At 35.2% G+C, this 24600-nt stretch overlaps 1 protein-coding gene across 1 annotated transcript in view; it reads right to left on the bottom strand.

Moving 5' to 3' along the window:
• The window catches only part of MALRD1 (MAM and LDL receptor class A domain containing 1), an 803589-nt gene that overhangs the window by 649935 nt on the left and 129054 nt on the right, over positions 1–24600 (bottom strand). The window contains exon 15 of the mRNA XM_032425534.1: positions 17088–17208. Within this exon, the coding sequence (XP_032281425.1) occupies positions 17088–17208 (121 nt within the window). The remainder of the gene's footprint in view (positions 1–17087; positions 17209–24600) is intronic.

Below are 24600 nucleotides of genomic sequence, written 5' to 3'. Positions count from 1 at the left end.
CAGGCCCCATTTGCCCAAAGATATTACCAGCACATGCCCAGAAACTGAAATTGACTGAATGTTGAAAAATTGTCTCTGCCAAAGCAAACCTATAAAGTCTGGAAATGGAGCTCAATTACTTAAATGCACAGATCCCAACATGAGGAATCAAAGATCACAAAAAATCAGGTAAATGGGACACAACCAAAGTAAACTAATAAATTTCCCAAAAACTAAACCTTAACAAATGGAGATCTAGGAACTGTCAGAAAGAATTCAAAATAATCCCCTTAAGGACGTTAGTGAACTACAAAACACACACACACACACACACACACACACACAGAAAACTAAATGAAATTAGGAAAACAATGCATAATAAAATGAAAACTTTGAAATAGCAACCATCAAAAAAAAAATCCAAATATAATTCTTAGAGTTGAAAAGTAAAATAACTAAACTGAAGAATTCAACAGAGAATGTCAAAAGTAGACTCAACCATGCAGAAGAATCAGTAATCTGAAAGAGAAGACACTGAAAATTATCTAGAGGAGCAAAATGAAAAAAAAAAAAAAAAAGAATGAGAAAGAGTAAAAAAATCCTATGGGAATTATGAAACACAATGAAAAGGAACAATATTTGCATTCCAGGAATTCCAGAAGGAGATGAGAAAGGGAGATAGCAATAATGGCTGAAATATCCCCTTATCTAGGGAAAGAAATGGACATCCAGATTCATGAAGCCCAGAGGACCTCAAATAGGATGAACCTGAATAGGCCTACATTGAGACACATTATAATTAAATTGTCAAAAGTCAAAGACAGAGAATTTTAAGAGCAATGAGAAAAGAGAGAAGTTACATACAAGGGAACACCCATAAGATTATCAGCACATTTCTCACAAAAACATTGGGGAGGGTATGTGTTGTGGTGAGCGTTGTATATTGTGTAAGACTGATGAATCACAGACCTGTACCCCTGAAACAAATAATACATCATATGTTAATAATAAAAAAAAAATTTTTTTAAACATTTCAGGCAAGGAGAGAAAGAGATGACATACTCAAAATATTGGAAGAAAATAATTGTCAACTAAGAATTCTATACTGGCTAAGCTGTCCTTCAGAAACAAAGGAGGGATAAAGACTTCCCTGAACAAACAAAAGCTGAGGGAGTTCCTTACCAATATCTACCTTACGAGAAATGCTAAAAGAAGTTCTTTGAGTAGAAGAACACTATCATCATAAAAATATAAAAAGCGTAAATCTCACTGATAATGGTAAACATACAGTCACAGATTCTGCAATATGGTAATAGTGGTGGTTAATTCACTAAAAACTCTAGCTGAAGTTTAAAAAAATGTAGTAAAAATAACCAAACTATAATAATCTGTTATTAATTACACAATGTAAAAATATGCACATTGTATCAGCAATAACCAAAAAGGAGGAGAGGAAGTAAAAGTGTAAAGTTTATAAATTTTATTGAAGTTGTTATCAGTTTAAAATGAGGCGTTTTGGGCGCCTGGGTGGCTCAGTTGGTTAAGCGACTGCCTTCGGCTCAGGTCATGATCCTGGAGTCCAGGGATCGAGTCCCACATCGGGCTCCCTGCTGAGCAGGGAGTCTGCTTCTCCCTCTGACCCTCCCCCCTCTCATGTGCTCTCTCTCATTCTCTCTCTCAAATAAATAAATAAAATCTTTTAAAAAAATAAATAAATAAATAAATAAAATGAGGCGTTTTAAGATATTTTATGTAAGCCTCATTGTAACTACTAGGAAAATCCTATAGTGATTACATAAAACCTGATAGAAACTCAAAGCACACTGATACCAAAAGACATCAAAACACACACAAAAAAGAGGCAGCCTTAAATAAGAAAAAAAAAAAAAAGACTAGATGTAAAAAACAACCAGAAAATGAACAAAATGGCAATAGTAAATCCTTAACCTATAAATAATTACTTTAGTTGTAAACAGATTTCTCCAATTTATTTTATTTTATTATGTTATGTTAATCACCATACATTACATCATTAGTTTTTGGTGTAGTGTTCCATGATTCATTGTTTGCCTATAACACCCAGTGCTCCATTCAATTTGTGCCCTCTTTAATACCCACCACCAGGCTAACCCATCCCCCCACCCCTCCCCTCTAGAACCATCAATTTGTTTCTCAGAGTCCATAGTCTCTCATGGTTCGTCTCCCCCTCAGATTTCCCCCCCCTTCATTTTTCTCTTCCTGCTTTTTTTTTTTTTTAAACATATAATGTATTATTTGTTTCAGAGGTACAGGTCACTGTGAATTGTGTGAGACTGTTGAATCACAGACCTGTACCAGATTTCTCCAATTAAAAGGCACAAAATGGTTGAATGGATTAAAAACAAGACCCAACATTATGGTGCCTATAAAGGATTTACTTTACCCTCAAAGACACACAGACTGAGAGTAAAGGGATGAAAAAAGACATTTCAAGCAAATGGTAACCAAATTTACTTATATCAGATAAACTCTAAAATGATAAAAGAGACAAAGAAGGTTATTATGTAATAAAGGGGTCGATAAAGATAATAACAACTGTAAATATTTTGTGTACAATGGAGCACCTGAATATATAAGGCAGACACTGACAAAGCTAAAAGGAGAAATCAACAGTAATACAATGGCTGGATCATCCAGAGAACCAATCGGGAAACAGTGGACCTGAAAAACACTACACAGAACATTCTCTTCAACGGCAGCAGAGCAAATATTTTTCTCAAGCACACAGGGAATACTTTTTAGGACAGACCATATGCTATGCCACAAAACAAATCTTAGCAAATTCAGGAAGACTGATATCACACCAAATATCTTTTCTGACCACAATGGCATGAAACTAGAAATCAACACCAACAGGAAAGCTGAAAAATACATGAGCACATGTAAATTAAACAACAGTCTCCTGAAAACCATTTGATCAAATTAAAAGTTAAAGGGGAAATAAAAAAGTTTTTTTTGAGACAAACGAAAATGAAAATACAACATACTAGAACTTGTGGGATGTAATAAAAGCAATTCTAACAGGGAAGTTCATAGCCATAAACACCTACATTAGGAAGCAAAAAAGATCCTAAGTAACCTAAATCTCTATGCCTTAAGGAACAGAAAAAGTAGAACTGAGCCCAAAGGTAGAAGAAATGAAAATTAGAGCAAACATAAAGAAAATAGAGAACAGAAGAACAACAGAAAAGAAGAGCCAAACTAAGAGTTGGTTCTTTGTTTTTTTAAGATTTTATTTATTTGTTTGACAGAGAGAGACACAGCGAGAGAGGGAACACAAGCAGGGGTAGTGGGAGAGGGAGAAGCAGGCTTCCCGCTGAGCAGGGAGCCTGATGTGGGGCTCGATCCCAGGACCCTGGGATCATGATCTGAGCCAAAGGCAGACGCCCAATGACTGAGCCACCCAGGCACCCCAAGATTGGTTCTTTGAAAAGATAAATAAAATTGGGAAGCCCTTAGGTACACTAACAAGGAAAAACGCAAAGGACCCAAACCAATAAAACTATAAATGTAAAAAACACACTACAAGTGATACCATAGAAATACAAAAGATCATTAAGTGGCTACTATAAACAACAATATACTAATGAACTGCACAACCTAGAAGAAATGAAAAAAATTATTTGAAACACACGACTTACCAAGAAGGAATCAGGAAAAAACAGAAAATCTGACTAGACCATTTACTAGTAAGAGGATTGAATCAGTAATCAAAAATGCCCCAAAGGAGAACAAATATTGTTAAAATGACCATACTACCCAAAGCAATCTACAAATATAATGAAATCTCTATCAAAATAATAGCAGCATTTTTCACAGAACTAGAACAAGTAATCCTAAAATTTGTATGGACCCACAAAAGACCCCAAATAGCCAAACCAATCTTGAAAAAGAAAAACAAAACCAGAAGTAGCGCAAACCCAGATTTCAAGTTATATTGCAAAGCTGTAGTAATCAAAATAGTATGGTACTGGCACAAAAAGAGACACCTAGATCAATAGGACAGAATAGAGAGCCCAGAAATAAACCCACAGTTATAAGGTCAATTAATTTACAACAAAGGAGGCAGGAATATGCAATGGGAAAAAGTCTCTTAAATAAATAGTGCTGGGGAAAACTGGATAGCTACACGCTAAGGAATGAAACTGAACCACTTTCCTACATCATACACAAAAATAAACTCAAAATGGATTAAGGATCTAACTGGAAGACTTGAAACCATAAAAATCCTAAAGCGAACATAGGCAGTCATTTCTCTGACATCAGCCATAGAAACATTTTTCTAGATGTCTCCAAGGCAAGAGAAATAAGAACAAAAATAAATTATTGGGACTACATCAAAATAAAAAGCTTTTGCACAACAAAGGAAACCATCAACAAAACTGAAAGACAACCTACTGAATGGGAAAAGATATTTACAAATGATACACTTGATAAGGGGTTAGTATCCAAAATATATAAAGAACTTATACAGCTCAACACCAAAAAAAAAAAAAAAAAAAAATCCAATTTAAAAATGGGCAGAAGACATGAACAAACATTTCTCCAAAGAAGACATACAGATAGCCAACAGACACATGAAAAGATGCTCAACATCACTCACCATCAGGGAAATGCAAATCAAAACCACAATGAGATTATCACCTCACACAGGTCAGAATGGCTAAAATTAACAACAGAGGATACAACAGATGTTGGCAAGGACATGAAGAAAAAAGAACCCTTGTGCACTGTTGGTGGGAATGCAAACTTGTGTATCCACTGTGTAAAACAGCACAGAGTTTCCTCAAAAAATTAAAAATAGAAGTACTATATGATCCAGTAATTCCACTACTGGGTATTTACCCAAAGAATATGAAAACATTAATTTGGAAAGATATATGCACCCCTGTTTACTGAATCATTATTTCTAATAGCCAAATTATTGAAGCAGTTCAAGTGTCCATCAATAAGTGAATGGATAAAGAAGAGGTAGTAGAGACACACACACACACACACTGGAATATTACTCAGCCATTAAAAAAGAATGAAATCTTGCCATTTGCAACAACATGGATGGATCTTAGAGGGTATAATGCTAAATGAAATAAGTCAGAGAAAGACAAATCCCGTATGTTTTCACTCATATGTAGAATTTAAGAAACAAAAGAACAAAAAAAGAGACAAACCTAAAACAGACTTTTAAATATAGAAAAACTGGTGGTTGCCAGAGAGGTGGTGGGTGGGAGGATGGGAGAAATTGGTGAAGGGGATTAAGAGTACATTCATCATGATGAGCACTAAGCAATGTATAGAACTGTTGAATCACTATACTGTATACCTGAAACGAACATAACACTCTGTGTTAATTATAGTGGAATTTTGTAAAATAAACAATTTTTTAAAGTTACATCTTCATCAAGATAACAAGCTTTTGCACAGCAAAAGAAATGGTCAACAAAACCAAAAGATAACCAACAGAATGAGAGAAGATATTTGCAAATGACATATCAGATAAAGGGCTAGTATCCAAAATCTATAAAGAACTTATCAAACTCAACACCCAAAGAACAAACGATCCAATCAAGAAATGGGCAGAAGACATGAACAGACATTTTTCCAAAGAAGACACCCAAATGGCCAGCAGACACATGAAAAAGTGCTCAACATCGCTCGGCATCAGGGAAATCCAAATCAAAACCTCAATGAGATGCCACCTCACACCAGTCAGAATGGATAAAATTAACAATCAGGAAACGATAGATGTTGGTGGGGATGCGGAGAAAGGGGAACCCTCCTACACTGTTGGTGGGAATGCATGCTGGTACAGCCACTTTGAAAAACAGTATGGAGGTTCCTCAAAAAGTTGAAATATAGAGCTACCATACGATCCAGCAATTGCACTACTGGGTATTTACCCCGAAGATACAAATGTAGTGATCTGAAGGAGTACGTGCACCCCAATGTTTATAGCAGCAATGTCCACAATAGCCAAAGAGCCAAGATGTCCATCGGCAGATGCATGGATAAAGAAGAGGTGGTATATATATGCAATGGAATATTATGCAGCCATCAAAAGGAATGAAATCTTGCCATTTGCAATGAAATGGCTGGAACTGGAGGGTATTATGCTGAGCGAAATAAGTCAATCAGAGAAAGACATGTATCATATGATCTCACTGATATGAGGAATTCTTAATCTCAGGAAACAAAATGAGGGTTGCTGGAGTGGTGGGGGTTGGGAGGGATAGGGTGGCTGGGTGATAGACATTGGGGAGGATATGTGCTGTGGTGAGCGCTGTGAATTGTGTAAGACTGTTGAATCACAGACCTGTACCTCTGAAACAAATAATACATTTAAAAAAAGAAGAAGAAGATAGCAGGAAGGAAAAACTGAAGGGGGGAAATTGGAGGGGGAGACGAACCATAGGAGACCATGGACTCTGGGAAACAAACAGGGTTCTAGAGAGGAGGGGGGTGGGGAGATGGGTTAGCCTGGTGATGGGTATTAAAGAGGGCACAAGTTGAATGGAGCACTGGGTGTTATACGCAAACAATGAATCATGGAACACTACATCAAAAACTAATGATGTAATGTATGGTGAGTAACATAACATAAAATTTAAAAAGTTACAACCTCCCTCACCACATGGGCATCTCCCCATTATCATTACCTGATTAATTTTTCTCCATATTATAAACATTTTACTTTCTTTTGTTTATTGTCCACATTCCACTTCTTAAATGCAAAGTCCACTAGGGCAAAGAGTTTTTGTCATTTTGTTCAATGCTCATTCCTGGCACATAAAAGGTGCTCAATAAATATTTGTTGAATTTAAAAAAAAAAAAAATGCCCTAAAGAAGAAAAGTCCAGGACCAGATGGCTTCACTGGTGAATTTTACCTAACATTTAAAAAGAATTAACACCAATACTTCTCAAACTCTTCCATAAAATCAATGATGACGGAGCACTCCCAAACTTATTTTAGGAGGCCAATATTATACTGATAACAAAATCAGAAAAGAATACTGCAAGAAAAGAAAACTATATGCCAATATCCTGATGAATATAGATGTAAAAACTCTCAACAAAATGCTAGCAAAAAAATCAGCAGCCTATTAAAAGGATCATTCACCATGATTAAATGGGATTTACCCCTGGGATGAAAGGATGGTTCAAAATATGGAAATGGATCAATTCGATACATCACATTAACAGAATGAAAGAAAAGAATCCTATGATGATCGCAATAGACACAGAAAAAGCATTTGACAAAATCCAACAGTCACTCATGAAAAAACAGTTAACAAATTAGGTATGGAAGTAACATGTCTCAATACAATAAAGGCCATATATGACAAGCCTACAGCTAACACCACACTCAATGGTGAGAGGCTGAAAGCTTTTCCTCTAAGATCAGGAACAAGATAAGGTGCCCACTCTCACCACTCCTATTCAGTATAGTACTAAAAGTCCTAACTAGAGCAATCAGTAAAGAAAAAGAAATAAAAGCCATCAGTAGTCAAAAAGATGTATGGTCTCTATTTGCAGATGACATGTTTTTATATAGAGAAAATCCTAAAAACTCAACCAAAAGCCTGTTAGGCCAACCAACAAATTCAGTAAAGTTGCAGGATACAAAATCAACATACAAAAGTCAATAGGGTTTCTACACACCAACAACAAATTTTCTGAAAAATAAAGAAACTTATCCCATTTTACAATGCATCAAAAACAATAAAATACATAGGAATAAGTTTAACTAAGGAGGTGAAAGATCTCTACTCTGAAAACTATAAGGCATTATTGAAAGCCATCCAGGAAGACAGAAATAAATGAAACTGTGCATTGAAAAAATTAATACTATTAAAATGCCAAAAGGCATCTATAGAGTCAATAAAATCCCTATCAAGATTCCAATGGCTTTTTTAACAGAAGTAGGAAAAACACTCCTAAAATTTATGTGGAACCAAAAAAGCCCCAAATAGTCAAAGAAACCCTGAGAAAAAAAAAAACAAAGCAGGAGGCCTCACACTTCCTGGCTCCAAGCCACACTATAAAGCTCCAGTCACCAAAACAGTATGGTACCGGTACAAAAACAAAGAGGCCAACAGAAAGACTAGAAAATCCAGAAATAGACCCAAACATATACAGTCAACTAATATTTGACAGGGAAGACAAGAATACTCTATGAAGAAAAGACAATCTCTTCAATAAATGATGCTGGGGTAATTGGATACTCACATGTAAAAGAATGAAAGTGGACCCATATCTTAGACCACTCACAAAAATTAACTGAAAATGGATTAAGACCTAAGTATGAGACATGAAACTCCAAAAATAAAACATAGGACTAAATTTCCCTAACATGGGTCTTGGGGATCACTTTTTGGATACAACACCTAAAACACAAGCAACAAAGGCAAAAATAAATAATAAATAATGCAGTGGGACTACATTAAACTAAAAATCATCTGCACTCTAAAGAAACCAACCACAAAGTGAAAAGACTACTTGCAAAATGGGAAAGAATATTTATAAACCATTTCTTTCTTTTTTTTTCTTATTTTTTTTATTATGTTATGTTAATCAACATACATTACATCATTAGTTTTTGATGTACTGTTCCATGATTCATTGTTTGCGTGTAACACCCAGTGCTCCATGCAGAACGTGCCCTCTTTAATACCCATCACCAGGCTAACTCATCCCCCCACCACCCTCCCCTCTAGAACCCTCAGTTTGTTTCTCAGAGTCCATAGTCTCTCATGGTTTGTCTCCCCCTCCGATTTCCGCCCCCTTCATTCTTCCCCTCCTGCTATCTTCTTCTTTTTTTTTTTAACATATAATGTATTATTTGTTTCAGAGGTACAGATCTGTGATTCAACCATTTATTTCTTAAGGGGTTAATATACAAAATATAAAGAACTCATAAATCTCAATAGCAAAAAATAACCCAATTTAAAAATGGGCAAAGAACATGAATAGACATTTCTCCAAATATATATAAAAGGCCAACAAGTACATGAAAAGACGTTCAACATCACTACTTATTAGGGAAATGCAAATTAAAGCCACAATATCACTTCACACCTGTTAGAATGGCTACTACCAAAGATGAGAACAAATACTGGTGTGGATGTGGAGAAAAGGGAATCCTTGTGCACTGTTGGTAGGAATGTAAATTGGTGTAGCCAATATGGAAAACAGCATGGAGGATCCTCAAAAAACTAAAAATAAGACTACCATATGATCCAACAATTCCTCTTCTGGGAATATATTTGAAGGAAACAACACTAACACAAAAAGATATCTGCACCCCCATGTTCATCACAGCATTATTTACAATAGCCAAGACATGGAAACAACCTAAGTGTCTATCAATGAGTTAATGGATAAAGAAGTAGTGGTATCCATACATATAGACACATACATATGCCTATAGATAATGGAATATTTTTTCATTTATAACAAAAAAGAAAACCTACCATTTGCAACAACATGGATGGACCTTGAAGACATGAGGCTAAGTGAAATAAGTCAGAGAGAGAAATACAAATACTAAATGATCTCACTTATACGTAGAATCTAATACAAACTCATAGAAAAAGAGATTAGATTTGTGGTTACCAGAGGTGGAGGCTAAAGGGGGATGGGAGGAGAACTGGAAGAAGGTGATCAAAAGATACAAACTTTCCAATTCTGAGATAAATAAGTACTAGGGATGTAAAGTCCAACATGATGACCACAGCTAACACTGCTGTATGATATATAGATAAGTTATTAGGAAAGTAAATCCTCAGCATTCTTACCACAAAGAGAACACTATTTTCCTTTTTCTTTTCTTTCTTTTTATTGCATCTGTATGAGAAGATGGATGTTAGCTGAACCCACTGTGGTAATCATTTCACAATATATGAAAATCAAACCCTCATGTGATACGCCTTAAACTTATATAGTGATGCATGTCAATTATTTCTCAATAAAACTGAAGGGAAAAAAACATAGACTTGTAGACAGCATTTACCATTCCAATGACCTTTGGAAAATGACCATTTGAGACATTCTTGGGGCCTAAAAGCATGAGGTCTCCTCCAAAAGTGAAGTCGTCATCACTGGCTTCAGTCTCAATTTAATGGTGACTTTGAAAGGATAGAAAGGCTGTGTGATGTGTGGCTAAGAGTGTGGGGTGTGGAGGCTGATAACCTAGATTCAATACGAGGTTCCACCGTTTATGGACCTGACATTAGGCAAGGATGCGTGTTATGAATTTATTAGTCTCAGCTCCAAATCCACCCTTCCCTGCCATGCTGGACTCTGTAAACATTTCTCTTTCAAATAGCTCATACAATGTTTGGCTTTGTTAGTAGAGAGCACAGGATGGATACCACAAAGCACAGTGGAGTGGAAGCTTCTCTTTTTGGTTCCAGTATACTTGGATTTTTTGTTTGCTTGTTCGTTTTTGCTTTTGCCCTGTAACTGCCAACAATTTAAAGCAACCCAGTTACAGTCCCCCTTCAGTGAGTTTTGCAGATATCCTGGTGGATAATTTCTCCCTTGGCCTATCAGCTATTCACCAAATCTAGCTCACAACATCCCAGCAAATTTTTCTACCTTCCAGTGCGTCCCAGTAACACCCTCTCCAACAAAGTTTATTTTTTTTTATTTTTTTCCAATAAAGTTTAAATCTCATTGTTGGGATATGGGGAGTGGGGTGCACTCATCCAAACTGAGTCCTTCCTTGGATTGTCTGTCTCAGCACTAGAAAGAGTAGTTGCTCCCCACATTAGCCATTCTTTTCTTCTTTACTGTTCTTTTATTTCTTGTTGTAGGTAACCACTTTTTTAAATTACATAATTCTTTTTATTGCATTTTCCTTGTTCAAATTACTACTGTGGTTTCTGTCTTCTGAATGGACACCATTAAGAAAGTCTGTAAAATGAAGCTAATAATAGTGACCGCTTAGATTGGTTTTGATGATTACAGAGTTCATATAAAGTTCTTAAACCATGTATATTTGGTAACAGTCTTAATGTATTCAGAGACAAGCTTACAACTGTTAATCCATAGCAGAACTTTCAGGAGATAATTCCTCTAACAAGAAAAAAACAGAACATTTTAATAAATTCCTGCTGAGAAATAATCTACCTTCTAAAGAATACATTCCCCAACCCTTAGAGTTGTAACAGCACTTTGTTTACACCTCTATTCTAATTATAATTACAGTGCAACACTATTATACACAAAATATTTCTTACCCAATGGACTAAGCTTCTTGAAGGAAATCATCACATTTTATTCTTTACTGAATCTCTGGTATAGAATAGATGCTCAATATAGGTTTGTGATGAGTCACAGCACAGCTACCTTGCCAACCTATCACAACCCAACAATGCCCTTGATTTTCCTCATCATCCTGATCTATGCTCTGCATGGATTGCTGAGTCTTTCCAACTGTATGCTCCACCAAGCTTCATAAAAATGTCCACGCCCCTATCTTGTGTCAAAATTACCTGAGTTTCATTTCAGGTATGGGTGATCAATAAAATGTGATATTCTTATAAGCTTCCTTCTTGCCTGACTTCAGTGTCTTCATCAGGAGTTATTAAAATAATTTTGCAAAAGATTGTCCACCAACACCATCCCCTTCTTTTCCTTCTTCAATAACTTCCCAGGGATGGTAGGATAACATTAGAGTCATATAAGTATAATGTAGAAAGGATGGATGCACTGCCTTCAGAAAGGAAAAACTTAAAGGAGACCCTTAAAATTTTAAAAACATGCAGAACTAGCCAAGATCTATAGTTTTATGACCAATTTATTTATTGGTACACTATATTTTGAAAGAACATTCTTAAGCATTATATACTCTTCTGCCATTAATTGTACTTGAATGGCAAATGTTTAAAATAAGAATAAGCATTCTCATATATCCACAAAGAATAAAGGAATATTTATAATATACTCTTGTTCCTGTCTTTTGAGTTCTACCTTGCATTTATTTCAAATTCTATACTCCAACGCAGCAAAACTGAAAGTTAGAGATGTCTTCATTTTTTTGCTACTGTTTTAAAGCTAATCTGGTTTGCTTTCACCTGCAAGTCATTTTAGTTTTATAGAGGTCTCTATTTTTGCTGTCTTCATTACATATTCACTTGAGTAGTGTGCACTTTGCATTCAGAGAGTAAATATGTACAGTAGTCCCCCCCCCCCCCCCCCCCTGTCTGCAGTTTCCCTCTCTGTGGTTTCAGTTACCCAAGGTCAACCGCACTGCAGGAAGCAGATGATCCTTTTTCTGATGGATGGTCAAAAGGTCAATAGTAGGTTGCCTTTTAGTTTTGATTGATTGATTCCTTCGCTGTGCAGAAGCTTTTTATTTTCATGTAGTCCCAATACTTTATTTTATTTTATTTTATTGTGTTATGCTAATCACCATACATTACATCATTAGTTTTTGATGTAGTGTTCCATGATTCATTGTTTGCGTATAACACCCAGTGCTCTATTCAATACGTGCCCTCCTTAATACCCATCACTGGGCTAACCCATCCCCCCACCCTTCTCCCCTCTAGAACCCTGTTTGTTTCTCAGTCCATAGTCTCTCATGGTTCATCTCCCCCTCCAATACTTTATTTTTGCTTTTATTTCCCTTGCCTCAGGAGACATACCTAGAAAAATGTTGTTTTGGCTGATGCCAGAGACAGAGAACCTGTGTTCTCTTCTAGGATTTTTATGGTTTCAGGTATCACATTTATGTCTTTAATCCATTTTGAGTTTATTTTTGTGTGTAGTGTCAGAAAGTGGTCCAGTTTCACTCATTTGCATGTAGCTGACTGTTTTCCCAATCCCCTTTGTTGAAGAGACTGTCTTTTTCCCATTGGATATTCTTGCCTCTTTTATTGAAGATTAATTGACCATATAATCATTGGTTTATTTCTGGGTTTTCTATTCTGTTCCATTAATCTATGTGTCTATTTTTGTGCCAGTACCATCCTGTTTTGATTACTATAGCTTTGTAATATAACTTGAAGTCCGGAATTATGATACCTTCAGCTTTCTTTTTAAAAATTGCCTTGACTATTTGGGGTCTTTTGTGGTTCCATCTAAATTTTAGGATTTTTGTTCTAGTTCTGTGGAAAATGCTGTTGGTATTTTCATAGGGATTGTATTAAATCTACAGATTGCTTTGGGTACTACAGACATTTCAACAGTATTTATTCTTCCATTTCTTTGTGTGGTCTTCAATTTCTTCCATCAGTGTTTTATTGTTTTCAAAGTACAGGTCTTTCACCTGTTTGGCTAAGTTTATTCCCTGGTATCTTATTATTTGTGGTGAAACCTACTGAATGGGAGAAGATTTTGGCAAATGACATATCTAATAAAGGGTTAGTATCCAAAATATATAAAGAATTTATACTCAACAGACACACACACAAGAAGTAATCCAATTAAAAAATGGGTAGAAGACATGAACAGACATTTCTCCAAAGACAACATCCAGATGGCCAACAGGTACATGAAAAATGCTCAACATCTCTCATCATCAGGGAAGTACAAATCAAAACTACAAAATATCACCTCATATCTGTCGGAGTAGCTAAAATCAAAAGCACAGGAAACAAATATTGGTGAGGATGTGGAGAAAAAGGAACTCTTGTGCACTACTGGTATGAATGCAAACTAGTGCGGCCACTGTTGAAAACAGTGTGGAGGTTCTTTAAAAAGCTAAAAATAGAACTACCCTATGATCCAGTAATCCCATTACTGGGTATTTCCCAAAGAACACAAAAACACTAATATAAAGGGATATATGCACACATATGTTTAAGGCAGCATTATTTAAAATAGCCAAACTATGGAAGTAACCCAAGTATCCATCGATTGATGAGTGGATAAAGAAGATGTGGTACAGATATACAATGGAATATTATTCAGCCATAAAAAAGAATGAAATCTTGCCACTTGCAATAACATGGATGAAGCTAGAGTATAATGCTATGCAAAATAATTCAATCAGAGAAAGACAAATAACATATGATTTCACTCATATGTGGAATTTAAGAAATAAAACAAATGAGCAAAGGGAAAGAGAGAAAGAGACAAGCCAAGAAACTATAGAGAACAGACTGATGGTTCGGGGAGGGGGGTGGATGGGTGAAATAGTGAAATAAGTGATGATAGGTGATGGGGATTAAGGAGCGCACTTGTCCTGATGAGCACTGGGTATTGTATGCAAATGCTGAATCACTATATTGTACACCTGAAACTAATATAACACTGTATGTTAACTATACTGGAGTTAAAATTTTTTTAAAAAGGTCAATAGTACCCTAACACTAAGTCACAATGACTAACTGTTCACCTCACTTCAACTCATCAAGCAGGCATTTTATCAACTCACATCATCACAAGAAGGGTAAGTACAATGAGATATTTTGAGAGAGAGACTACATTCACATAACTTTTATTACAGTACACTGTTATAATTGTTCTATTATTGTCGTTAATCTCTTACCATTCCTAACTTATAAATTAAGCTTTATCATAGATATGTATGTATAGCAAAAAACATAGCATACATTGGATTTGGTACTATCTGTGGTTTCAGGCATCCACTGGGGGTCTTGGAATGTATCCCCTGTGGATAAGGTCGGGGGTGGGAACCAGTGCACACATAAATCTTAGCCAAATGACTAAGTACTAAAGGGACTAACTGACTAAAGTACTGGCTCACCACAATTGGCTTCATCTGTTCCATTTGGGCAGTCAGATGGAAAATCACAGAATTTGCTGAATGAAATATAGCCTGCATCCTCCCATGACACAAATCCAGCTTCAAAATTAAGAGATGGAGAGGATAAAACATACTCTTCTCCTTCAATAAATAAATAGAATGCATAATTATTTTATGAACACTAGTTTTTAAATATGCTACAGACACAGAAGCTAGATAAAAAAAGCCAAATCAGAGTATAGTTTTCCTTTCTCATCCTGTGTATGGTGCTTCAAATGTATGTGTAAGGCACTAGGATTGCTCTGAAGTCTTATAGCCATTTGCATGCCGATTAAAGCCTTCAAAGGCTTTTAATTCAAACACAGAGTCTAGGTGAATCTCTGGCCATTCTGCCCCACAAATATAACATAATTCATTACCAGTGGGATTTGGCTTATTTTTTTAATGCCTATTCCAGTCCCATCCTAAATTTCTGCTGGGTAATAATACTAAATTTCACAAAGGAGATCTTAAAATGACCTGTTGGACAAATTTGCAAAAACAGTAAGAAAGTTTTTTTTCTCTTTGTATACAATAATTGGCCTTTCAGGAAAAATTCATATAATATTGGTCTGGCCTTTCAGGAAAAATTCATACAATTTTGGTCTGATTATAATTATGCTCTAACCAACTAAGATGGTATTTGGAATGAAGCACACATAAATTGAGTTTTGATTTAATTTCTGAAGGGAATTCTCTGTGAGATCAAGCACTCTCAGAGACTTCTGCTAAGGTTAATTTTAGTGATAATATAAAACTTTTAACCACACTCTTGCCTCCTGTTACATTCTCTTCAATGTCAACTTTCTGCTATTCCAATTCTGGTGATGCAGTATTTGATTAGAAGAAAAATGTTTAATTAAATAACAGAAATAAGGTAATGCTGGTTAACCCTCAAAAACTCAATCATTAATCTGCTGCTTTGCATTCCTCAATGTCTATCAGAACCACATACACACACAGAGCTTAGAAAGGTTTAAGTTCAGAACACATATTCTGAATAAAGTAAATACATAGGACAATATAAAGTTAGTAGAGAGAATTATACAATCTCACCAATGAAAGAGGTCTTTAATAAAAGACTAATTAAAAGTTCTTTAATCTTGAAGAACCATGAGAGACAATGGACTCTGAAAAACAAACTGAGGGTTCTAGAGGGGAGGGAGGTGGGAGGATGGGTTAGCCTGGTGATGGGTATTGAGGAGGGCACGTTCTGCATGGAGCACTGGGTGTTATGCACAAACAATGAATCATGGAACACTACATCAAAAACTAATGATGTAATGTATGGGGATTAACATAACAATAAAAAAATTTAAAAAAAAAAGTTCTTTAATCTAGTTCTCAATCCAGAATTGTTTCTGCTATATTATCCTCAATTATTGCATTTAGCTCATGTAGGAATTCAACTTTTCCATTTACTAATAAATATGTTGTTTAATGAAACATAACCTCAGAATATAAGATGTGCCTAATTTCTAAATGCAAATAATGTTCATGTATATAGATAAAGAAAAATAAAATGTGATCATTTTCAAGCAAAATCTTTAATGTTGTCTATTTACTAACAGACTCTGGGGTAGAAGTGGTCCAAGGGAAACATCAATCAGTGTTAAAATGACAGGTAACTGAGGCACAATGCATACTGTTCCAGTCCATTCTCAGAACCTAAATAATGGTTCAACTTTCCAAAAATGCCTATTTGACTATTGGGGATTTATTTTTACAATCTTTCTGCCCCTTAATTGAAATGCTCTACAAAATATTTAGTCAAAAAATTAGACAAACTCCTTCTGTTACTTGAAAACATATGTTCTGAATTTAAACAGAGTTTTAGAATCAAGATTTAAATTTTTGGCTGGCCTTAAGTCACTTTTCCAAACACAGTAAGTTTTTTGAACTCCTAGGTGACTCTGAAACACAAATTTCATTATATAATCATTTGAAGTGCCAAGCAAAATTAAAATAGAATTAAATTTTTATGGAAGTGTTTTTTTAAAACATGCAAAATAATTAAAACTATTTCATAATTTCTGTAACTAAAAAACTGTGACAATTTTAGCCACAAGCATAGAATATTATTGGAAAAGTCTCTAAGGCCTAGGTTGTGTACAGCATATATATATATATATATAAAATATATATATATTTTTTAAGTATGTTTTAGTTTTCAAGGCATGTAATAGAATCCACATCCTGGTATTAGCTACTTGTGAGCTATATTACTGGAGGACTTGAATCTATTCTAAATTTTGGTATCAGGAGGAACTCATTATTTCAATTTTTAAAACTTCAGTGACCACAAGAAAAACTTACCTTTCTTTAGTATGCTGGTACCTGGAAGTGACATATTAGAAATTTCACATTCCTGGGATATACTGATGTCATCTAGAGCAACAGTAGCATTTGATGATAAAACAGTAGCTTCCAAAATCAACTATAATTACAGAAAAACAAATTATTAAAAATATATCATAAATGTCTTACAATCATATATCTTTGTGTAGAGAAGCTCATTTGCATCTGTCCCACCTTCCAATCTAATTTTAGAAAACTGTTTTGACCAGAAAGTTCAAATTATAAATTTATAAAGTCATAGCGGCTTTGACAGCTTCTTATGTAACCTTAATGTCTTAGGTAACCTTGTTTCAATTAAAAGTTGAAACATTCATCACTCCTGAAGGGTTGCCTTCCCATTGGAGCCATTAAGAGTTGTATGCATTTAAAATGAGCTCTTTGGGGTAATCAACTGTGTGGTTTACAACTCAATTTAATTGAGATATGAATTCATTTGTAAAAGGTCTGCTGGAGGCAATGATTCATTTTCATATCAGAATATTTAAATACTAATACGTATTATGTATATATACAGAAACCTACTTAGTGAGGTAAAGCATAGAGTCAATAATCACATACAGTGGTTAATAATATTCATAAGTTAAAGCACTTCAGAGGCATCTATTTCAGTTTAATTTATTCTAACACTCTGAATAATGACTGATATAATTTGTTTTCTTTCTCATTAATCACATTATTATGTTGGTTAAGCTACCACCTTAAAAAAAAGAGAGAGAGAGAAATTATGTCTGGAGTCTTAAAGACGTGTAGTAGGACCACCAGTGCAGGACATAGTAGGGGGTGCATCTCGATCTTATCAGAGAGGATCTCAGATCCAAAGATCTTACGATTTACTTGGTATGATGCATTAACAACTAAACTACACCACAAGTGTTATACAAAGAGATACGTATAAGATACTAGGAGAATCGAAGAAAAACACTTCATTGTTTTTGCCAAGAACGTGAGAAAAAATTTGAAAAAAGCTGCTAAAAATACTAACTACCTAACAACCAATAACTAATTACCTAATAATAGCTACTCAGTTATAACTGCTACTTCAGATTTTGTTAGAGAAACTAGTAACATTACAGGCAAAAGCAAGGAGATGTGGAAGTGTATGGTATATTTAGAACACTTTGGGTGAAATGCTCACTTTAGCAACACATAGACTAGAACACTTGGGGTGCTACAGGATGATGGGTTTTGAGACATGCTATCCCCAAAATATGGCACACCTTGGCATAATGAGTATTTCAAGCTGGAGGAATTTAAGAAATGGCATGTGCAGGATGGACTATCTGATCTTCCCTCATGTGAGAGGTGTCCTCTCTATAACCGGAGGAAAGGGACATCCTTATTTCAGAAGACAAAAGGACACACAAGCAGAGGAATCTGAATCTTTGCCTGGCTAAGTTTCTCCCAGTTGATTACACTTAGCTCATACTCTTTGCCCCATCGTATCTTTCCATGACTGTCCACTCTTCATCAAACCTTGCATAAAAAGGCTTAGGATTAACTGTTTCTTTATTAACTGGTCTTTACATCCTTATTAAGGCTCCAGTGTCATGTAAGGCTTAATTAAATAATTTTGTATGCTTTCTCCTTCAATCTACTTTTTTAGTTTAATATTCAGACCCAGCCAGGAACCATAAGAGGGTCAGGGAAAGTGTTTTCCTCCCATACATAGGAGTACAGGATTTTAAGAGAATGATAAATTAAGTAACAGATGGAACAAACTGATTGGAAGAATTGGTGCAGCTCAAGTGGAAGGCAATTTGATGTTATCTATTAAAAAGAAAAACAGCACAGACTACAAAAATTAAGCCCACTTCTCAGCATTTATGCTAGAGAGACACTCATCAACATATACGTGAAAGCCCATCCAGGAATGTTTACTTCATTTTTGGTTTTGATAAGTAAATAAATGGAAACAATTTAAATGTCAATCAAAAAAATAAATGGTTATACAGACCATGGGTAACCACACCACTTAAAAATAACATCTCTATGTGCTAATATGGAAAGAACTTCAATATGTATTTCTGAGTGAAAAATTACAGAAAAAAAAGTTGATGATAGGATACCACTTAGGCTAAAAATACAATGGTTCAGATTTCTAGATATAGTGGTACATACATATACATTACATCAATAGCATAGGGTCCAGAAGTAAAAATGAACTAATGTCTATGCTAACCTCAAGATAAAGACCAATAAGAGGTGAAGGAGGTCAGGACAGACTATTGTCTTATCTGCAATTTTTGATACTTTATGATGAAATGTATATAATTATAATGATTTTTAAAATTCTTATTAGAACTGTTTTTTTTTTGTTTTTTTTTGTAGAGTCTTAACCGACTAAGGAATTTGGCCTTCATACACAAGGCAGAAAATAACAGTTTTTAAAGAAGGATTTTGACAAAGTATCTATAGGCACTGTAATTGAAAAATATATTATGCTTAACACCATTAAGGTATTGTAATTTATTTTGGACAGCTTTAATTTTAAAAGATTTTTCCTTTTATTCATTACTAGAAATTATAGTAGACTGAAGTCAATTAAAATACAGATGCTTAATTCTTCAGACTCATTAGACAAGCCTTTACTGATGCCATATTTGAAGCCCTGCACAACTTTTTAAAAAAGTGGGGAAAAAAGAATGCTTGGGGCACTTCTCTGTGCCTCTAAAGAGGTACATGGATGGGGTGGGACCCTGGCAGGAGTTGAAATAGAATTGTGAACTAGGTCTGTAAAATATGGTTATATCATTTTGTCTGAAGGGAACCACAAGACTTTCAGATATTCATATTAAAATGTTAACATAAAACTACTTCCAAAGCCAAATAAAAATGATACCAGGTCATCTACACCTCTGCTTGCTTATTTCTATATAATTAAATTCAGAACTCTAAAATGAAAAATTATAATTCTACCATGAATTAAAATCTTCCACATTTAAAAAGAAAAACAGTCACTTCTTTTAAAAATGTTTCTTATATCTGTAAATAATACCATCTGATGATTCCAAAATCATCTTGGCTATTTCTGTTTTTTATTGCTTGTTTCAACTAAGCCAGTCTTTTGATTTGTGAACAAAGCAGTTTTCCTTTGGGAAATACAGAACCAATTAATAATCAGTAAGTGAGAAAGAGTTCACGCAGAAGAAATGTTTCAACCATGGGCATTTCAACCACAAATGAAGGAGAAGTGAAAACCTCATTTTTTAAGATTCTCAAGGAAATCTGTGAATTTAAATTCCAAGTTATATGCAGAGGTCTCTCCCTTCTAAAACTATTTTTTTAGGATCTTGCTGATATTTGTTTTATTCAGTGATATTATATTACTCCCTGAAAGAGCAAAATCATTTCTTGTTTTCGCTTTCAGGAACCAAACAACTTATAAATGTAGCTTATAATCAAGTGATTACTTTTTATATCTGAAAAACCAAAGTAAGCCTTTCCAGAGAAAAACTCAACTAGCATATTTAGATTTTGGTTCTTTGATATCTTGTTTTTTTTAAAAAGGAATAACAAGAACAAAAAAATAGGAATCTAAGAAGAAATGGAGAAAGTAGGAATATAATAGGAAAAACTGGAATATAGTAATTTTTTAATGATGTTATCAATAATAAGAGCAACCGCAAACATTATTTAAAGCTTACTGCATGCCAAGCACATTCACTTGTTTTAACCCTGTGAAGGTGGTGCTATTCTCATCCTCAAGAAAGCAAAAGAAACAGAAGCTTCAGAGGTAAAGTAATTGGCTGAAGGTTATATATTTAATAAGAAAAATATGTAACCTGAGCCATTAATGATTAGGCTATACTGCATTACTAGAATAAAATAAAAAGATAACTGGTCTTTAGCAGATGCTGCAGACCAGAGCTGTCTGGTGTAACAATATTCAATGCAGTCCTAAATTAAGAAGGCTGAGGACATTGTAACTTTATAGAGACTAGACCAGCTTTTACTATTGTATTATAAATCTTACCCTTCACTGAATCCTCAAATAATGTCAGGAAATTGTTATTGATTTATATCATTGACTGATAAAGAATGAACATGTTATCAATCATTGTGGAAAATTTCACAAAAGGGTCATTTTAAAATGAAGTCTAAAATATGACACAATTATGTATTAATAGGAAACCTGAAAAAAGTAGATCAGCTGGAAATCAATGGACAGTACTCAGAAAAAGAACCACCTTTAGATATTAAAACTAAGAACAGCAGTTAGGGGAAAAAGAAACTGTAAATGAAGTGAGTATATTTCTGTAAAAACTCAACATATCCAATGGGCGGGCCAAGTTATAACAGATTGAAAAGAATACTATTAACTATTTGACTTATATTCTTCCAATAAAAAAAATACAGGAAATGGAGAGACTATTGAAATGGTGCTAATTTGCTGTTCTTATGGAATAAAGAGTAAGCCTTATCCTTTTCTACCAGGAAGAATAAAAGCCCTACCTACCTAAGGGTGTTTATTTCCTAAGAAACTCAAAGTGATTTGTACTCTGTCGTGATGTCTACAACTGACATCAAAAGGACAACACTGCAAAAGAAGTTCATGGCTAGAAGAGGACATAGGGGTCATACGGGTTGATGCCTTTCTCCTTTCCAGTGTTTGGAATGGACTACACTGTATAAATACGTTCAGAATTTAGTCACATTGACGGATAGTCAGGTGATGACTAAAGTCACCCTTAAATGATTCAGTCTACTAAAGTGCCAAAGAAGCCCATTCCCAAGAATGTAAACTTCAAATATTTGAATATTTTAAAAATCTAGATGGACTGTTTATAGGTAGAGTATCTTTTGCAATTGTTGTTGCTAAAAGAATGAAGTAGAATTGCACCTAGCTAGAATCCTCATTCATAGCTCCATGTTTCTAAATATGCATTTACAGAAATCAGGTTAAAACCAACATAAGATCTGCAATTTTTTTCCAGCAGAGGACAAGAAAAGGAATAGAAATGGGTGCAAAGAGGACAAAAGCTGTATGTTCATATGCAAACAGGTATTAACATTATAAGCAAACAGAATGCTAACAGTTCATTCTGAGGTGTGAATACAAAAGATATTTGCCTCTGTATCTTCTATTTGTTTGAAATATTTACTGTATATGTAGTAATAATGTATTAAATACTACCGTGGTATATATCCATGCATGACTGAGTATATTTATGTATCGTGTATATGTGTGTCTGCATAAATTCTGGACTGATTCACACCAGAATGTGAACACAGGCCTGCAATTCCTTACCCGAAGTCTTTGGGGCCAGCTGGGTTTTGAAATTTGACTGGTTCAGAGTTGAGAATATTCATCTAACACCATGTATATTACATGATACCCTCAGGGAGATTGGGGGCAGCACCTATCTAATCAAACATCTCACTAAATGAACTGCCTAAAGACCTCACACAGGTTCAGGTGAGGTTAAGTTTTGCCTCTAAATTGGTTTTTCAAAAGCTTATTGTTTTCCAAATTGTAATTTTCCAAATTGTTGGTTAGGGATTGTGGACCTATAATGGGCTTCTTGATGAAAAAATCTGAGGGAATTCTTATTCTTCTTTATTTACCTGCAGTTTCTAAAACAAATATACTACAGCCAAGTAACGGAATTAAGGGGGGACAGAGGCAGAGACTAAAAACTTCTCAGGGGCAAAATAAGACCTAGCAAGAACCCAGAACCATTCATTCCCCTCAAAGGCTATCACAATTAAGCTGAAGCTAATTGGGGTGGATTAGGAGCCCCAACGGGGGTGAGAGGAAAGCCAGCACATGGCGCTGAGACACCACAGACAGGAACGAAGATCAGGGCTCCTTTAGAGAAACATCACAAATCCACTGCTGCCCAATTATAAAATCCTATCAAACCACTGGTTACCCTACAAACCAGTTAATATGCCCCAGGTAATAAAGAGCAAGCTCACTTTGCACTGCAAAGCAAAGTAAAACACAAACCAGAACCCCAAAGGAAGAAATGCTATAGGGGAAAGAAAAGGACACTGCGCTGAATCTCTTCAGTAATGGTGATAGGTTAATGAGTGCCTGCAGGTCCAGAAAGGAATGGCATGTGTTTCAACTCAAAACATTTCTCAAATAACTGGTTCTAAAAGAATACATTGTGGTTTAGTTTTGTTTTTCATTAAGACTTTTAGAGCAGTATTACATTCACTGCAAACTGAGGAGAAGGTGTAATTTTCTTCTATACTTTCTGTCCCAACGCACACACAGCTTCCCCATTATCAACATCTCCCAGGGTGTCTGGGTGGCTCAGCTGGTTGAGCATTTCACTCTTGATTTCAGCTTAGGTCATGATCTCAGCATCATGAGATCAAACCTCGCATCAGGCTGCTCGCTGGGCGTGAAAGCTGCTTAGGATTCTCTCTCCCTCCACCCCCCACTATCTCGGGAAAACAAAAAACAAACAAAAAATCTCCCACCGGAGTGAGGCATGTGTTATAAATGATGAACCTCATAACCACCCAAAGTCCACTGTCTACATTATGGTCCATTCTTGATGTTGTACATTCTGTGGGCTTGGACCAATGTATAACATTTATCCATCATCATATTATTATACAGAGTATTTTCACTGCCCTAAAAATCCTCTCTGCTCTATCTATTTATCCCTTCTCTCTCCCTGCACCCCCCAACCCTTGGCAACCACTGATCTTTTTATTGTCTCCCTAGTTTTGCCTTTTCTGGAATGCCAGACAGTTAGACTCAGAGAGGAAGTAGGCTTTTCAGGTTGGCTGCTTTCACTTAGTAATATGCACCTGAGGTTCCCCCATGTCTTTTCATGACTTGATAGCTCATTTCTTTTTAGCACCAGATGATATTCCATTGTCTGGATGTACCACAGGTTATTTACCCATTCACCTACTGAAGAACATCTTGGGATGCTTCTAAGTCTGGGCAATCATAAGGAAATCATGAATCATTATTCACATGCAGGTTTTTATGTGGAGAAGGACATTATGTTTAATTTCCAATAATGTGAATTAACAATGGACTCTTGAAGATCTTTAAGTTTCATTCTAACTAAAAGCAAACCTAATGAAAATAATGTTATACAGAATATAAATAAATGAAGCAAGGGATCAGAACTGTTCTGATTTTGTTTGTCCTGTCACACGTAATGGAGATTGGCACTTATGTGATTCCATGACTGGCCTTTACTGCTTTCCTATTAAGAGTTACTAGATTCACAGTATTTTTGTCCATTAGATATGGGAGTATAGTCATAAATGTGATCCTTGAGAATCAGGGAGTTTAGAGACCTTCACAGAATGAAGGAGCTTCTAATCACTGAGCCTAGAGTTCTGGTCAAGAGGAAACTCCTTTGCAAAATAAAGAATACTAATATTTACTGAGTGTCTACTATTCCCAGACAATGTCCAACTGATAATCACAGCAGTAATAAGAGCTAACTTTGTGTGTTTACTTTATGCCAGAATATCTTCTATGTGCTTTACATAT

This window comes from Phoca vitulina, unplaced genomic scaffold, assembly GCF_004348235.1.
Source record: "Phoca vitulina isolate PV1807 unplaced genomic scaffold, GSC_HSeal_1.0 scaffold33, whole genome shotgun sequence".
Classification (NCBI taxonomy): domain Eukaryota; kingdom Metazoa; phylum Chordata; class Mammalia; order Carnivora; family Phocidae; genus Phoca; species Phoca vitulina.
Note: the sequence above shows the minus strand (reverse complement) of the source record. Positions and strands in the feature narration are given on the sequence as shown.